Source organism: Teleopsis dalmanni, chromosome 1 (genome assembly GCF_002237135.1).
Source record: "Teleopsis dalmanni isolate 2A chromosome 1, ASM223713v2, whole genome shotgun sequence".
NCBI classification, from domain to species: domain Eukaryota; kingdom Metazoa; phylum Arthropoda; class Insecta; order Diptera; family Diopsidae; genus Teleopsis; species Teleopsis dalmanni.
The window spans coordinates 147,467,175-147,481,761 of NC_051846.1; the positions used below are offsets into that span (position 1 = coordinate 147,467,175).

A 14,587-nucleotide genomic window follows, 5' to 3' on the forward strand; every position below is an offset into this window, starting at 1 on the left:
TAAAAAATGAACCTCCAATGTTATGCAAAGTAAATACAAAAGAGAAAAAAATGACTGAGCGAAAATCGCTTTACATTTGACTAAAGGTTCAGTCAACTAAACTGAACGGCAAGTTCATACAAAGCATGCAAATACAATCAAAGTCACGGTTGCCGTTTTATATGAGCAAATGGTTCAGTAAAAAAACTGAACCGCGCTTAGTAAATACAAAGTAAAAGGGTAAATGAATGCATGAGAGTTTCTTGCTTTTGTGTAGAGGTTGGAAATAAACCAAAAACAAAGTCATTATTGCAATTTTATACTAGCAAATGATAAAAGTAAAGAATAAAATTAAAGAAATTTGAAGTTAAAAGTAATATTTAGAAATGGATTCATGTGTGATTAAAGATTTGATTCAAATATCTTTTTTTAAACGATCTTCTGAAAAAAAGGGTTTAATTCATAAAATGAATAGACCAACTCCAGATATGAAGAATTTCGTACCTGATGTAAAAATGTCGAAATCTGTGGTAAGTCGCCGTTTTTCTACAGCTATTTACCATAAAAACCAGTGGATCACAGGCTGCGAACATTTAAATAAATTGTTTTGCTGGTCTTGTATGCTATTTGCTTGTGGAAAGGACAAAACTCAGGAGTAGGGGAAATACGTTATAGTTTGTGTTACATTTTTGTAATATTAATATATAATTATAGAAATATCACTGAAACAGTGTTACCAGAGCAGAACTATTAAACAGATTACCCATTTTTATGACAATTTTTATTATGACATTATTATATTTTCTACGATGGGGTCTATTTTAAAGATGGCAAAATAAATTCTAATTGAATGTTTTATATTATTCTAATATGTAAAATTAATAACAACCAAAATAATGTGAAAATAATGTACAAAATAATAATATTATTATATCTTCGTTGTCTCGAGTAAATGAATTTTTGTATAAACTAATTTGCTTTAATTATCTTGACGATAAGTTTTATCTTACGCTCTGATAAGTTCTTTTTAAACTTGGGTATATTATAAAAGTTCAAGGTAATTTAGCGTATTCTTCTACAAATTACATAAATATATTACATTATAATGAAACACTATAGCATAATAATAAACATTCATACGTCATGAATTTATTCATGCTTAAAATTAATAATTACAACTAATTTAACATTAAGTTTAACAAATATGTATTTATATACATATATACTCGTATTTCTGTTCACATTAATGTTTATAATTATTTTGTTTATTTGTGGTTATTTTTGTTAATTTTTTTATTTGGGTTTCTCAGCATCATTCATGGTATTTAGAAACATAAAGTATGACATAGCCGAACGTAAAGCCTGTAAAAATAAATAAACTTATTTAATAATGTAATATGTGTAATATATATAATATTCTTTATTATTCCTAGAAGTGATTATGGGATACTGTTGGTTATAAAAGCTATTTTCCCTAGAGTGTGCTAAGCTATCCCTAGAGTATGCTAAGTTAACTCGTCTACAAAATTAAGTCAGTTGACAGACCTAATAATATCTCTCAATTCTAGAACTTATTCCTCAATTGCATTAACGAAAGTTGAATAAAGGTACTGGACTTATTTCCTGGCAATCGCAGGGCGCCAGCATATAATTTCACTCTGCACCTCACAGAATCTGCAGGTGTCGGGGAATTTTATCTTCGAAAAGTGGTAGTTTACAGAAGCACATATAGTTAGGAATCAATGAATAATCTGTGACCTCAGATTTATTTAGACTCAGAAATCTGTAATTTTTCTTGTTGTTTTTAAGTATTGAATTAGTCTGATATGTGAATATCTGGCAAAATATATGCACTTGGCTTATCCAGTTCAATTAAAATAAGGATTAATGTGGATTACTGCGTGATTCAGGTTAATAATCCAGGAAATGTTTTTTATATGTTTACATAAATGTTTTAGCAACAGAAGCTGAATAAAAATTGAACAATAATTCAGTATTCATTATTTGAAGCTATAACATGACAATTCATGTTAATTAATTCAGTGATTCTAATAAAATAGAATATCCATATCCATAGAGTAACCATATGACTTGGTTACTACTATTTGCTTTGTTCTCTCCAATAGTAAAAAACGTACCAGCCAATATGTCAATAACAGATAATGGTGCTCTGCTCACTAATAAACTTCATTTTTTTCGCAAAAACAAAGGAGACTTTAACTATATATTAAAAAATTGTAGAACTTACGGTACCCACAGTGCTGTGGGATAGTGCGAACATTCGTAGGCCATCAAAAACGACAGGCGTTTCTGCGTTCTGTATTGCACTTCTAATATCCAGCATAAGAGACTTATTCATTAGTTGATTGCCATACGGTAGCAATTTCTCCCACTGACACATATAGTAACTGTTTTGCATGGCTGATGCCTATGTGATTTGAGATAAAAAACTCATATATGAATAAATTAATTAAACACAAAAATTAATTAATCTAATTAATTATGAAGTAATGTTTTCTGAAAATAATGCAATTATACCTCATCCATGAGCATTTGCCCAAAATGTCCAATCATAATTAGCTCAGAGACTTGCGATATCAACCAAGCGATGTATTTGAGCCAACCAACACCGAACGTGGACTTAAAATTGATTAAAATAAAACAATAAAAAATTATTAAATAAGATAAATTATTTGCATATTACGCTTTGGAGCTGGAAGAGTACAACGCACTGCAACAGCACACCGAAGAAGAGGCAGCAGAAAATTGCGTATGTGAAATGTTGTTTGGCTTCATCAATGAAACTGAAATTTGATATGGCAAGCACGTTTCAGCGTTTATTTCAACATTTTCATTTAATCTTGAGTAATAATTTTCAATTATTGGAAAACATTTTGTACGCTACCTTTTCAACTTCTGCTCCCTGCTAAGCACCTGATATAGTTTTCTGCGAAATATTGTATGCAATTGATCTGCTGGCTGCAAACACTTAGCAGCTTCTTCACGTACTTCCTTTAGCAGATTGCCCAAATTCTTCTGCAGTGCTTTGTAACGGTAGCTGGCGTGGCATAGCATCACGCAGAGTGAAAAATCATCTGCGGCCCATACTCCGACGCATGACCAGCACAGCCAGCCCGAATATACGGCAGTGAAGATGTAAGGCATCGGCGCTTGTGCATCGTACCAATGTATGGACATGCGATATATGTGGGGTTTATCTCGTGAAGCCATACCCTGGGTGTAAAACTCATAGCCGAACATCATATAGAGCAGCATCATTGGCACGTAGTAGAGTTTGGTAAAGAAATCAACGAAACGTGTGTAATTTTTAATTTCCTTATTAAAATCTGCATCTTCTGTGCTACTTGCCAAATAAAGTTAAAAGAATGCAAATTAACTTTGTTTTATATTTACTCATATACATTTATGTGTACGTCACAAGGTGCAGATACTTTTAGTAACTCACTCGATGAAGTAAATTTGCTTATAAAAACGGCGATACAAGGCACGCATCTCATTTTGCCTCTTAACCCACACTGAGATGCGGAAAATGTATTGTGTACCCATGAACGTTGTGCTGAGGCAATCCGCCAAATCTGGTATATTGTTGCCGTTTTCCAGAACGAAAGTATATTCTCCTGCAATCGTTAATACGTAAAAGCAGAGTGAAATTAAGATGAGAATGCCTTTGAGGCATCTCTGCCACCAAGGCGAGTTTTCAGTCAGTGGCCAAATGAAATTGTACTTGTAGCCGTTGAACTGAAGTGGATATACCAAATGCTTATTATTTTTTAATATAGGCACGAAGTAACCCATATTTTGATAGAAATACTGGACACTTTTAATAGTTTCAGCATTTATGCACAAATATTTATATGAAATTTTCAAAATAGTTCCAACGCACACGATTTAAATAATTAATTTGACTATTAAATTAAATGAGGGAATTTGAATTATAAATGAATTAGTAATTCAAAGCAATTAAGAATGCTTTTATTTTAATTAATAAATATACTTAAATATTTAATTAGTTGAATGAATACCTTTGACATGCATATTTTGTTTTGATTAGTTTATTTGGGAATGAGTAGAATATGATAATTTGTACTTAGTTCAACTAAAGACGATGGGAAAAAGTAATATGTTTCAGAAATAGTTAAGGTTTTAGATTAAGGTACCAATAGCACTAATAATAAAATGCTATTTTTCATATCTTAATACTTTTATCAGGGATAAAAATGTTTAGATATTTCGCTTTGGTACATGATATATGAAATCGTTTCCTTTTTGCCTCTCGAGCTCATTGAAATTGTCTTTCAACGTCTCTCAACTCAAACTCATAACGTGCAAACCGTCCTTAGTTCTAGATAATTAGCAAACGTTTGAAGTCTAAAAATAAAGGCTTGGGTTTTCTCAACGACCCTACTGCATTTGACGCAAGTTTTTATAGAATAATGTTCCTAAACTCCGCATATTCATATCCGCGTGTTTCTTCTGTTGTTTAGTACGTTTCTTGTCTGCTTGTCTTCCTAACAATAAAAATACAGTGATTAATCAGTGATCAATATGTTTTTACATTCGATTGAATCAATCTTCGAAACAGTTTTGCTACTCGAAAGTTGGTATCTCCAAAATCAGGGTTTCAAATAGTCAGTGGCCTGTCTGACCGTATTTTTTTTTAAAATTTTTAGGAATAAGAAGTCATTGTAGACGAGACAGTAAGTCGGTTGACCTATTAATTGGACGTTTTGAATGCTCAAAAATTCCTTTGTTTGAGCTGATGTGTGGCAGCTCGCATGGACGTGGTAGAGGTTGATCTTTCTTCGACGGCTTGTTTTCTTTAATTTCCCGAGAACATTACGTTCTATGTTGTTCAAGTGGTACAGTTTCGACATGATCGGTTTATCTGATAAAACATGCGTTCATTTTGTTGGATTTGCTTCGCCCGCAGCAAATCGGGCTCTGCTTACTTTGGAAGACCCAAACAGTCGATTGCTGTTTTATTTCGGGCTCATAGGTATAGATCCATGATTTGTCACCTATAGTTATGTCAGAAGCGTGTTTTGAGTTATCTCGGCTGTATTTTTTCAGCATTTTCTCGTACCAATAAACACGTTTTCTTTATTAAGCGATTGTCAAATTATGGGATATTCAACGGGAACATATACTTCTGACAGTCAAATGTGTATTTAAAATTGCATGTATGCAGGTCCCATTAATGCCCAAGGACGCCTCTATCTTCTGGTAATGAAGATAGATTCAATCTCAATGATTTCTCGCACTGCATTGATATTTTCTGGTACCACAGCCGCTCGAAATCTTCTGACAAATTCTTATCTTCTGCAATAACTTAAATTTTCTTCAAGCACTGTTAATGTTTACCATAAATAGAAAAGTTTGATTTTATTATTTAAATTAATACTCTGACGTAAATCACAAATTATATCAAATATTTGCATACATAACATACATAAGCTTTACTTAATCTTCTTACAAGGGAACTCCATTTGGAATACTCTAATAACATTTGCATATAACACAAAACTTCGCCAGTAAAATCGCATCTGCATTCAACTTACTGTAAAGTATTTAAAATTTAAGTCAAATCACTTAAACTTATTCAAATGTGCGTTCAGTGAAAAGTATCTGGACTCTTTTCATCCTTGAATTCAAGTGTTTCAAAGGCAAGCCAGTGTGTTTCAGTTCGGTAGCTCGTCTTGCGGAAACGCAGTGGTAGCCTTTAACGGAAATACAATTTGTAAGATAATTTTGACCATTGAGTTAAAAACTTTCCCTCCATAGAGTAGTACTCGTACAAGAAATTTTATAGTTCTGGGCAGGCAATGTGAAGTGGTAAAAGTTTGGCAAATAAGAGAAGAGAATACTTCTTCTAATTTATATAAAATTGTTGAAGAAAAATGAAAAGAAAAATCTAATAATAATTAAGGACTAATATTTTAATTTAATATTTAAACTATCAAAAGTTCAAAAATTCTGTTAAACGTTTGTTTTTGTTAATTTAAATTAAATTAAAATAAAATTTATAAATTTACGTTTTTAATTAAGTGCATTTTTGGGCTCATTATATACTAGGTGGATTGATAAGTTCCCGGCCTAAGTAATAAAAAGACATTTTTTGCTTGGAAAATTATATTTTATGCTTCAATATAGTCCCTTTCAGCTCGACACATTTAAATCAACCATCTTTCAACATTTGGATATCTTTTAAATAATGCTATTTATCAAGTCCTCCAAAATATACCTCAGTTTCCTATTCCACTTTATCACTTTTCTCTTGCCCTGGGGCCCTCTTTTAAAGTTTGGAAACATATTATATTCATTATGAGCCAAATCTGAAGAATGCATTGGATGAGGAAGCAATTCGTATCGTAATTCATTAAATTTTGTCATGCTTTCCATTGATGTGTGAGCGGGTGCGTTATCCTGCAAAAACAAAATTTTTTTCTTCGACAAATATGGTCACTTCTTTACTTCATTTCCTCATTTTAATCAATACAATAATATGCGATAGTAGTCTAATGTTATTGTTTTTGTATTTTTCCAAATAGTCTATGAATATTTTTTTACTTAAATCCCAAAATAGGGACACCAAAAATTTTCCAGCTGATCGTTAAGCTCATGGTCGTTTGGGAGCACTACTTCCGGGCTCTACCCATTCTCCGGTTTGTTGTTTTTCTTCAAGAGTGAAGTAATGGATCCATGTTTTATCAATGTTACTACTCGACGCTCACAGTTAGTTTGTGCATAAACATTTTAAAACAATGTTTTGATTGACGAAGTCGTTGTCGTTTTTGGTCAATTGTAAGCAAACACGGCACCCATCTTGCCGAAATCTTTTTCATGCCCAAGTACACATATAAGATATACGATACACGTTCATATAATATGTTTGTCATTTCTGCTATCTTACGCAATTTTATTTTTGGATCATTCAACATAATATCCTGGATTTTTTCAGAGTTTTTTCAGTTGTGACCTCTTTTGAATGACTAGAACGTTCCTCATCAAACACACTCGAGTGACCATGTTTAAATTCAGCTTTCTAATATGTAATTGTTGTTAGCGAGATACAACAATGGCTAGGTTGTCGTAAACAGAATTTATTTCCGATTTGATTGCATCACTGTTCCTTTCTTTCAAATGGACGAATATTATTAATGAACGATATTGAATTTTTTGAACGATATTGTCAGATATTACCTCCATATCATACATTCATACATTATATCTAATGTATGAAGCTTCGGAGCTGGCTACAAACTAACTTTTTTCCAAAACAAAAATTCTAATAAATTAGATTAATGAACATTATTTGGTATAAAAACTTGGATACCTGTTGGTATATGTTAGCAAACCTGAAAATAAACTTCGAACGAGAATCGTTGTACACTAAAATGATTTGGAAAGTCATAGATAGTAGATAGGATACTGATCAAGAAACCGTTCTAACAAAACAGTGCATTAAATGTTATTTAATTTCCACTTATTTCGATAATGTAAAAATAATCAACTGACAACGTTCCAGATGATCAACAACTAACTTACAAGACTGGCACAGAAGGTTGGGACAAATTTACTACTCACCGGTCCAAAATTTGACAAAGAAGAACAATGGTTGTCATTTAACATTTTGGTTTTTATAATTTTATCTGATATGATTTTTAATGTTTTTACTTTTGTTAATAGAATAATATAATAAATAATAAAAAAATAATCATAAAATAATAATATATTAATTAATAAAAAAAATAACAAAAAAAAAATACGATACTGATGCTGGCTTACGAAGTAGACTGAAACATCTGTTTTAAATTAATGAACTAAAGTTCTTATTTGATATTAACAAATAAAATGAGTGTTTTCATTTAAATATTTTTTACATCGTTTTAAATAACTTACAACTAAAAAAGGTCCAAAAGCTCGGCAATAAACATATTTAAATTTTTTGAATTCATTAATAAAGTGAATAAAAATATTTTTATACAGACATTAAGACTTATCAAAGTTTCCAGAAGCATATATTTAATAAAAACTTGCAAATCTTCTCCCACAATTTAGCTTTTAAAAGTTTGAGTTTTGATACAAATTCATTAGTAATGTTTTCGGTGGTGTTAAGTAAACACATAAGTCCATATATACGTTTCAAACCAAAAAAACAAAAAACAAGAAACAAAAATAAACATGGACCGTTGGCAAAATAAAGTAGCTGTGGTAACCGGTGCCAGTTCCGGTATTGGTGCTGCTATAGTCAAAGACTTAGTCAATGCTGGATTAATTGTTGTTGGTTTGGCACGTCGTGTGGAACGCGTTGAAGAACTGAAAGAACACGTGTCCAAGGAAAAACAACAAAATCTACATGCACGTCAATGTGATGTATCGAAAGAGGATTCGGTTAATGAAGCATTTGATTGGATTGAAAAGAATCTAGGTGGAATTGATATATTAGTGAACAATGCTGGTACTTCTAAACTAGGAAATTTATGTGAACTTGAATCAAGTTTTGTGCAAAATGTTCTACAGACCAATGTTATGGGCGTGGTATATTGTACTAAACGTGCATTCAAATCAATGAAGGAACATAACTTTAATGGACATGTTTTAATAATAAACAGTGTTGCTGGTCATAGAGTGAAAAATACTACAGCTCTTAAATCCTCATCAATTAATATGTATGCACCATCAAAATTTGCTGTGACTGCTATGACAGAAATTTATCGACAGGAATTTAACAACTTGGGAACAAAAGTCAAGATCACAGTATGTTGTATTAGATAAAAAAATTGTTCTTATTATAAACTCTTCTTACAGAGCATTAGTCCTGGTTTGGTTTCAACTGAACTTGTTTCAGATGGCTTAAAGCAGAGAATGGCTGATCGTATATTACAGCCCGAAGATATTTCTAATGCAGTTTTATTTGCTATATCAACACCGCCTCATGTACAAATTCATGAGCTGACCATAAAGCCTGTTGGAGAAATATCTTAGATTAAAAATATGTAAAATTATGTACAAACTCTAAAAGTTCTGTTTTATAGCAGTTTACAATGTTTTTTATAAAAAATAATAAAAAATATTTATTATAAATACAGAGACGATTTTAGATTATATTCTACCACGCGACCCTAATTTAGTCTTTGACTATAATTTTGAGCAAAAGCTTAAAGATTATTTTTGTTGTTTTCATAAATAAAACTTATTTACTGGAGAACTAATAATTATCTATGTTTAAAAATGTTTTGAGATAGCGAACCATGTATTTATTATGGAATAAATGTGACGTTGTGATAATCAAGTCTATTTTAAAATTTTATTTTCGATAATTGTTGATTTTATTATAATGATACCGGTTTTATTTATGTAGTATGAATTAATTATTCTTAATAACATAAATTTAAAAGTTATTAAATTTGAATTTTAACTTCAGTTATGAAGAAAGTGACTATTTTACTTAATAGAATCTAATGTACTTAATAGAGAGATTTCGAAAAGTACTGAATTGCAACAACAAAAGTTTTTATGAATTTTTGGCTGACCAGCTGTTTTTGATACAGCTGTTTCGAGTATTTCTAAATACCTATCATTAGTGGTCTTTTGAATTATTTCTTATATTTAATTATTATTAAATACTTTTTTGAGATTGCAAGTATAAAGGGCTGAACTCGTCTCTTCAAAGTATGAAGCTCAGAGACAGTGTTCATTAGCCAACTGACCGAAAGCTATACTTGACTTGTATGTTCGCACTTTGGAGTTTTGGTAATTTGCTATGAAAGTTTAATGAAATGAAATTTAGATACGGTGCAATATTAGAACTAAATCATAAGCCAGCTAGATCATCGGATCAAATACAACACATATTACTGTAGGAACTACAGACGTGTGCTTCTCTACATATTAAACTTCCTTAATTATAATATATTATGTGAAAATTATTATGTTGAAGCTGTTTTGAGCCGGTGCACTTGAGTACTTTTACTCTTTATAAACTCGAGGTATTTTCAAAATCTCTCTTTATGCCTTGTCTGGATTATTGTTTATCACTTCATCAGACTAAGCAATAATTGACCACAGATCGGCATGTCTCCCCGAGGAGTCCGAAACTATTTTGAGATTTGATAACGCGGTGTTAGTAAGTCTGTAAGTTTTCGCAAATAATTTCAGGGGTCTATCTTTTATGTATTTTTTGATGGGATCAATCTTGATGTTCCTGAGGAATTCGTTCGTCTTAATGTACCATGGAACTTTGAAAAGTCTTCTTATATGTGATATATTTTAAATATTGTATTTATTTGAAGTTATAATTTCTGTTAATAATTTTAAACTCATAATTAGATTAAAATAAATTTTAAAATTTTTATTCTTATAACAGTTTTTATTAAAACTAAATAAAAAATCAAGTGAGTAATATTTTCAATAAGATTTACTTCGAAAATAGCAAAGTCATCACAAAAATTATCTAAGAGCACAAAAAGCACTGAGAAATAAGAGAAAAGCTCTTTAAATAAAATTACAAAATTAGCTATAAAAACATTGGAGTTCGTTGAATTTATTCAGTTTCAGGTTTGAAAGTCTAAAGTGAACAATTTAAGAGTTTATTCATAAAAATATAATAAAAATAATAATGGATCGTTGGCAAAATAAAGTAGCTGTGGTAACCGGTGCCAGTTCGGGTATTGGTGCTGCGGTAGTCAAAGACTTACTTAATGCTGGATTAATTGTCGTTGGATTGGCACGTCGTGTACAACTCGTTGAAGAGCTTAAAGAACAAGTCACCAAGGAGAACCAACAAAAACTACATGCACGTCAATGTGATGTTTCCAATGAGGATTCGGTTAATGAAGCATTTGATTGGATTGAAAAGAATCTTGGTGGAATAGATATACTGGTCAACAATGCTGGCGCTTACAAACAAGGCAATTTAACTGAAATTGATACAAATATAGTGCAAGATATACTACAGACCAATGTCATGGGTGTGGTATATTGTACCAAACGTGCATTTAAATCAATGAAAGAACGTAATTTCAATGGACATGTTTTAATAATAAACAGTATTCTGGGTCATAAGGTTGCAAGTGGTGCTTTTTCAAAAGGACCATCAAGTAATATGTATCCACCGTCAAAATATGCTCTGACTGCAATGACAGAAATTTATCGACAAGAATTTAACAACTTGGAAACAAAAGTGAAGATTACTGTAAGTTTTACAAATAACTAAATGTATATAATAGATATATGTGTTGTTTTGAATTTACAGAGTATTAGTCCTGGACTAGTATCGACGGATATAGTTCCTAAACAGCTTAAGGAAATGATGTTTGATCGTATTTTACAGGCGGAGGATATTTCTAATGCAGTTTTATTCGCAATCTCTACACCTCCGCATGTGCAGATTCATGAGTTAACAATCAAACCTCTAGGAGAAATCATTTAAGTTTAAAAAATAAATTTAAAGTAATATTTACTAAATTATTTGTTCTTAATATGAGAACAAATGGTTATTATGTTTATATATAGTGAAAAGCATTTACTGTAATAAATTAAAAATAGTATCAAATAAAATTGAAAATTAAAAAGATTAAAAAAATTACTGCTTCATTAGTGATAAGTATATCTTGTTTGTCTTTAAAAAATTTGACAATAATTTAAACGTTGATTAAACAATTCCAAACGTCATTGTAGTTATTATAAAAAACTGACGTCTGAACTCTCGCACATCACAATAGTGTTGCAAAGAATGCTCTTCAGATATAATCACAGAGTTAAAATAGAGTCTTGTCAGTATATAAAATAATTTTTTTTATTTAACTATTATACGCGTAGATGGTTTTAAAAATTTTTATAAGAATATATTAATCAATTAAGCACTTATTTGTATCAAATAAGCTTGATGCACTGTCAGGCTTAAAATAAGTTATTTGCATTTGCCTTGAAAGGCCAAGGCTAATTTTAATCTGGCAAACTTCAAAAAATTCATAATTGATAACAATTCACACAGTTAAATATTGTCTCCAATTATTCCTAGTCACTTTCTTATCTGATTATTTATTTCGTTCTCTTAACTAAACTGAAGAGCAGAAAGAATCCGTTACACTGTGACACGTTAAAAAAACTTGTTCTTTACTTGGGTTTTGAGATGGATTCGTTCAAATAAAAGAAGAATTTTCATTAAATTTACATTTCATTCAAGAAATCGAAATATAATATTCTCTAATGGTAGAATATTTGGTTTATGATTTGAAGTCCACATGAGACCCTAGAAATATGTGTAAAAAATCAACTAAAAAGTCTAAAAAGCATGGCAAAAATATAAGAGAAAATCTCTTTAATTAAAATCACAAAATAATCTATTAATATTTTGTAGTTGAATACTTTCGACTTAGTTTCGATTGCGTCGGTGTATAGTGAACAAGTGAAATCTTATCTCAAACAAAAATCAGAAAAACAATAATGGAACGTTGGCAAAATAAAGTAGCTGTAGTGACCGGTGCTAGTTCGGGTATTGGCGCTGCGGTAGTCAAAGACTTAGTCAATGCTGGCTTGATTGTCGTAGGTTTAGCACGTCGTGTAGGGCGCGTTGAAGAACTTAAAGAACAAGTTGCTGCGGGAAAGCAACAAAATCTATATGCACGTCAATGTGATGTTTCCAATGAGGATTCAGTGAATGAAGGATTTGATTGGATTGAAAAGAATCTAGGTGGCATAGATATACTGTTGAATAATGCTGGTCTTTATAAGGAAGGAAATTTATGTGAATTAGACACAAATATATTACAGGGAATACTACAGACCAATGTTATGGGCGTGGTATATTGCACAAAACGTGCATTCAAATCAATGAAGGAACGTAATTTTGATGGTCATGTTTTAATAATAAACAGTATTTCTGGTCATAACGTGTTAAATACTGCAATTCTCAAATCACCATCCAGTAATATATGCTCGCCATCGAAATTCGCTGTGACTGCTATGACAGAAGTTTATCGGCAAGAATTCAATAATTTGGAAACTAAGATTAAAATAACTGTAGGTCCTAATAAGTTGCAAATTTTAAAAAATTGATAAAAATTGTGTTCGTTCTACAGAGTATTAGCCCTGGATTAGTTTCAACGGAGATGCTTCCGGAACAGTTAAAAAAAACTATGTTGGGTCGTACATTGCTACCCGAGGATATTTCTAATGCAGTTCTATTCGCAATATCCACACCACCGCATGTGCAAATTCATGAGTTAACTATTAAGCCGGTAGGAGAAGTCCTTTAAGTTTAAAATAATCATATGTGATAAATGAAATAATTATTTGTTGAGAATGATATAACAAAAGATATATAGTAATATTTATAGTGAAATACTAATTTCAAAAAATTATAAATATACTTAAATAAAACTGAAATTATATGAAATAAAAATATTTGTTTTATGCGCCATATTTACAATGTCTAATTTGTATGAAATAGGTTGTTTAGGATTATCTTCTTAAAAGTTGGCTGTTTTTAGTATCGATTAGCTAACTCTTCTGCCCTTCCAATGCATAGACAGCGTTTTGGTGTAAAAGTCGTAGCTTTACAATCCAAATATGCAGTTAAAAAATGGGATTATATTTTGAGAATCTATATTTAGGCTGTCTGCCAGGCTTCTGATTTCTTAGACGTCTACGGCGAAGTGTTTTACTTTTGCCAGACTTAGGTGTTTCTAAAAATGATTTCAGTTGTTTCATTTTCATTTTGCTCTTCGCAACTCCTCACCTATAGTTGAAAGAGATACACACTCTCCAACATAGCTGTTCCATGGTTAGTGATCTCTCAGCACCGAAACGAATTTTGCCATTTCGATTTTAGCTACGTCCAGAATTTACGTCCATGATAAAGTGTCGCTAGGCCCGGTTAGTTTGGATTTTTCGTAGCACCTTGTAGATTACTATTTGTACTGTACTGCTCCTAGAAAATTATGGTGGACATGTTTTTGAATTCTTTTTAATGATATCAGTTTGTTAATTTGCTGAGAATAATTCTGTTCTTTGTTCAATGTATTGCTTAGTTGTATCTAACCCAGTTCAATGATATTGCGTACTGTTTACTCGCTGATCTCACTGAAAATAATTTATTTCGGTATAAATATTTTTGGCTGAAGAATTTAGTTTTATAAAATAAAATGCGTTTTTATTAAAACATATATTTTTTATGACTGATTAAATATTTTGCTATGTATTAGATTCTGATTATTTTGAAAACGCTACACATTTAGATTATTAATTTGTTTCTATTTGTTTTTTGATAGACAAAATTTCATATAGTTTATTCCAGATTTGAGTATGGCTTATATATGTCTGAAGTTTATATACTAGTTTCTGTAGAAAACCTATTTTTAGAAATACATATACATATATATGCAAGAAACTATATGAAATAAAATACATTAAATTTCACATAGCTTTCCTAATTTTTAGCCACACTTCACATTGTTATATGTAGTAGTTATAACATAATGCTGTCTAGAGTCTAAAAATTTTCTTAAATTTTTCACAAAATAGACATATTTTAAACATAAAAAAAATTGATTAAAATATCTATAACCACATTGCGGTGCACGCA

General features: G+C 30.9%; 4 protein-coding genes across 4 annotated transcripts; 3 read left to right on the top strand and 1 right to left on the bottom strand.

Annotated features, from left to right (window-relative positions):
• Positions 1 to 1,272: 1,272 nt before the first annotated feature.
• LOC119666409 (odorant receptor 74a-like) lies at positions 1,273 to 3,795 on the bottom strand. The gene is made up of 6 exons (XM_038075688.1): positions 3,446 to 3,795; positions 2,885 to 3,340; positions 2,684 to 2,783; positions 2,518 to 2,619; positions 2,228 to 2,407; positions 1,273 to 1,341 (listed from the first exon to the last, which is right to left on the bottom strand). Exons 1-6 carry the CDS (start codon positions 3,793 to 3,795, stop codon positions 1,273 to 1,275), a joined length of 1,257 nt encoding a protein of 418 aa, XP_037931616.1.
• A 4,350-nt stretch (positions 3,796 to 8,145) lies between these two features.
• LOC119666410 (farnesol dehydrogenase-like) lies at positions 8,146 to 8,985 on the top strand. Its single transcript, XM_038075689.1, has 2 exons — positions 8,146 to 8,757; positions 8,809 to 8,985. Exons 1-2 carry the CDS (start codon positions 8,182 to 8,184, stop codon positions 8,983 to 8,985), a joined length of 753 nt encoding a protein of 250 aa, XP_037931617.1. The 5' UTR covers positions 8,146 to 8,181.
• A 1,581-nt stretch (positions 8,986 to 10,566) lies between these two features.
• Positions 10,567 to 11,502, top strand: LOC119669262 (farnesol dehydrogenase-like). The gene is made up of 2 exons (XM_038079090.1): positions 10,567 to 11,194; positions 11,255 to 11,502. Exons 1-2 carry the CDS (start codon positions 10,619 to 10,621, stop codon positions 11,429 to 11,431), a joined length of 753 nt encoding a protein of 250 aa, XP_037935018.1. The 5' UTR covers positions 10,567 to 10,618; the 3' UTR covers positions 11,432 to 11,502.
• Positions 11,503 to 12,397: 895 nt separating this feature from the next.
• Positions 12,398 to 13,313, top strand: LOC119669263 (farnesol dehydrogenase-like). Its single transcript, XM_038079091.1, has 2 exons — positions 12,398 to 13,023; positions 13,083 to 13,313. The coding sequence occupies exons 1-2, from the start codon at positions 12,448 to 12,450 to the stop codon at positions 13,257 to 13,259; spliced, it is 753 nt and encodes a 250-aa protein (XP_037935019.1). The 5' UTR covers positions 12,398 to 12,447; the 3' UTR covers positions 13,260 to 13,313.
• Positions 13,314 to 14,587: the final 1,274 nt, after the last annotated feature.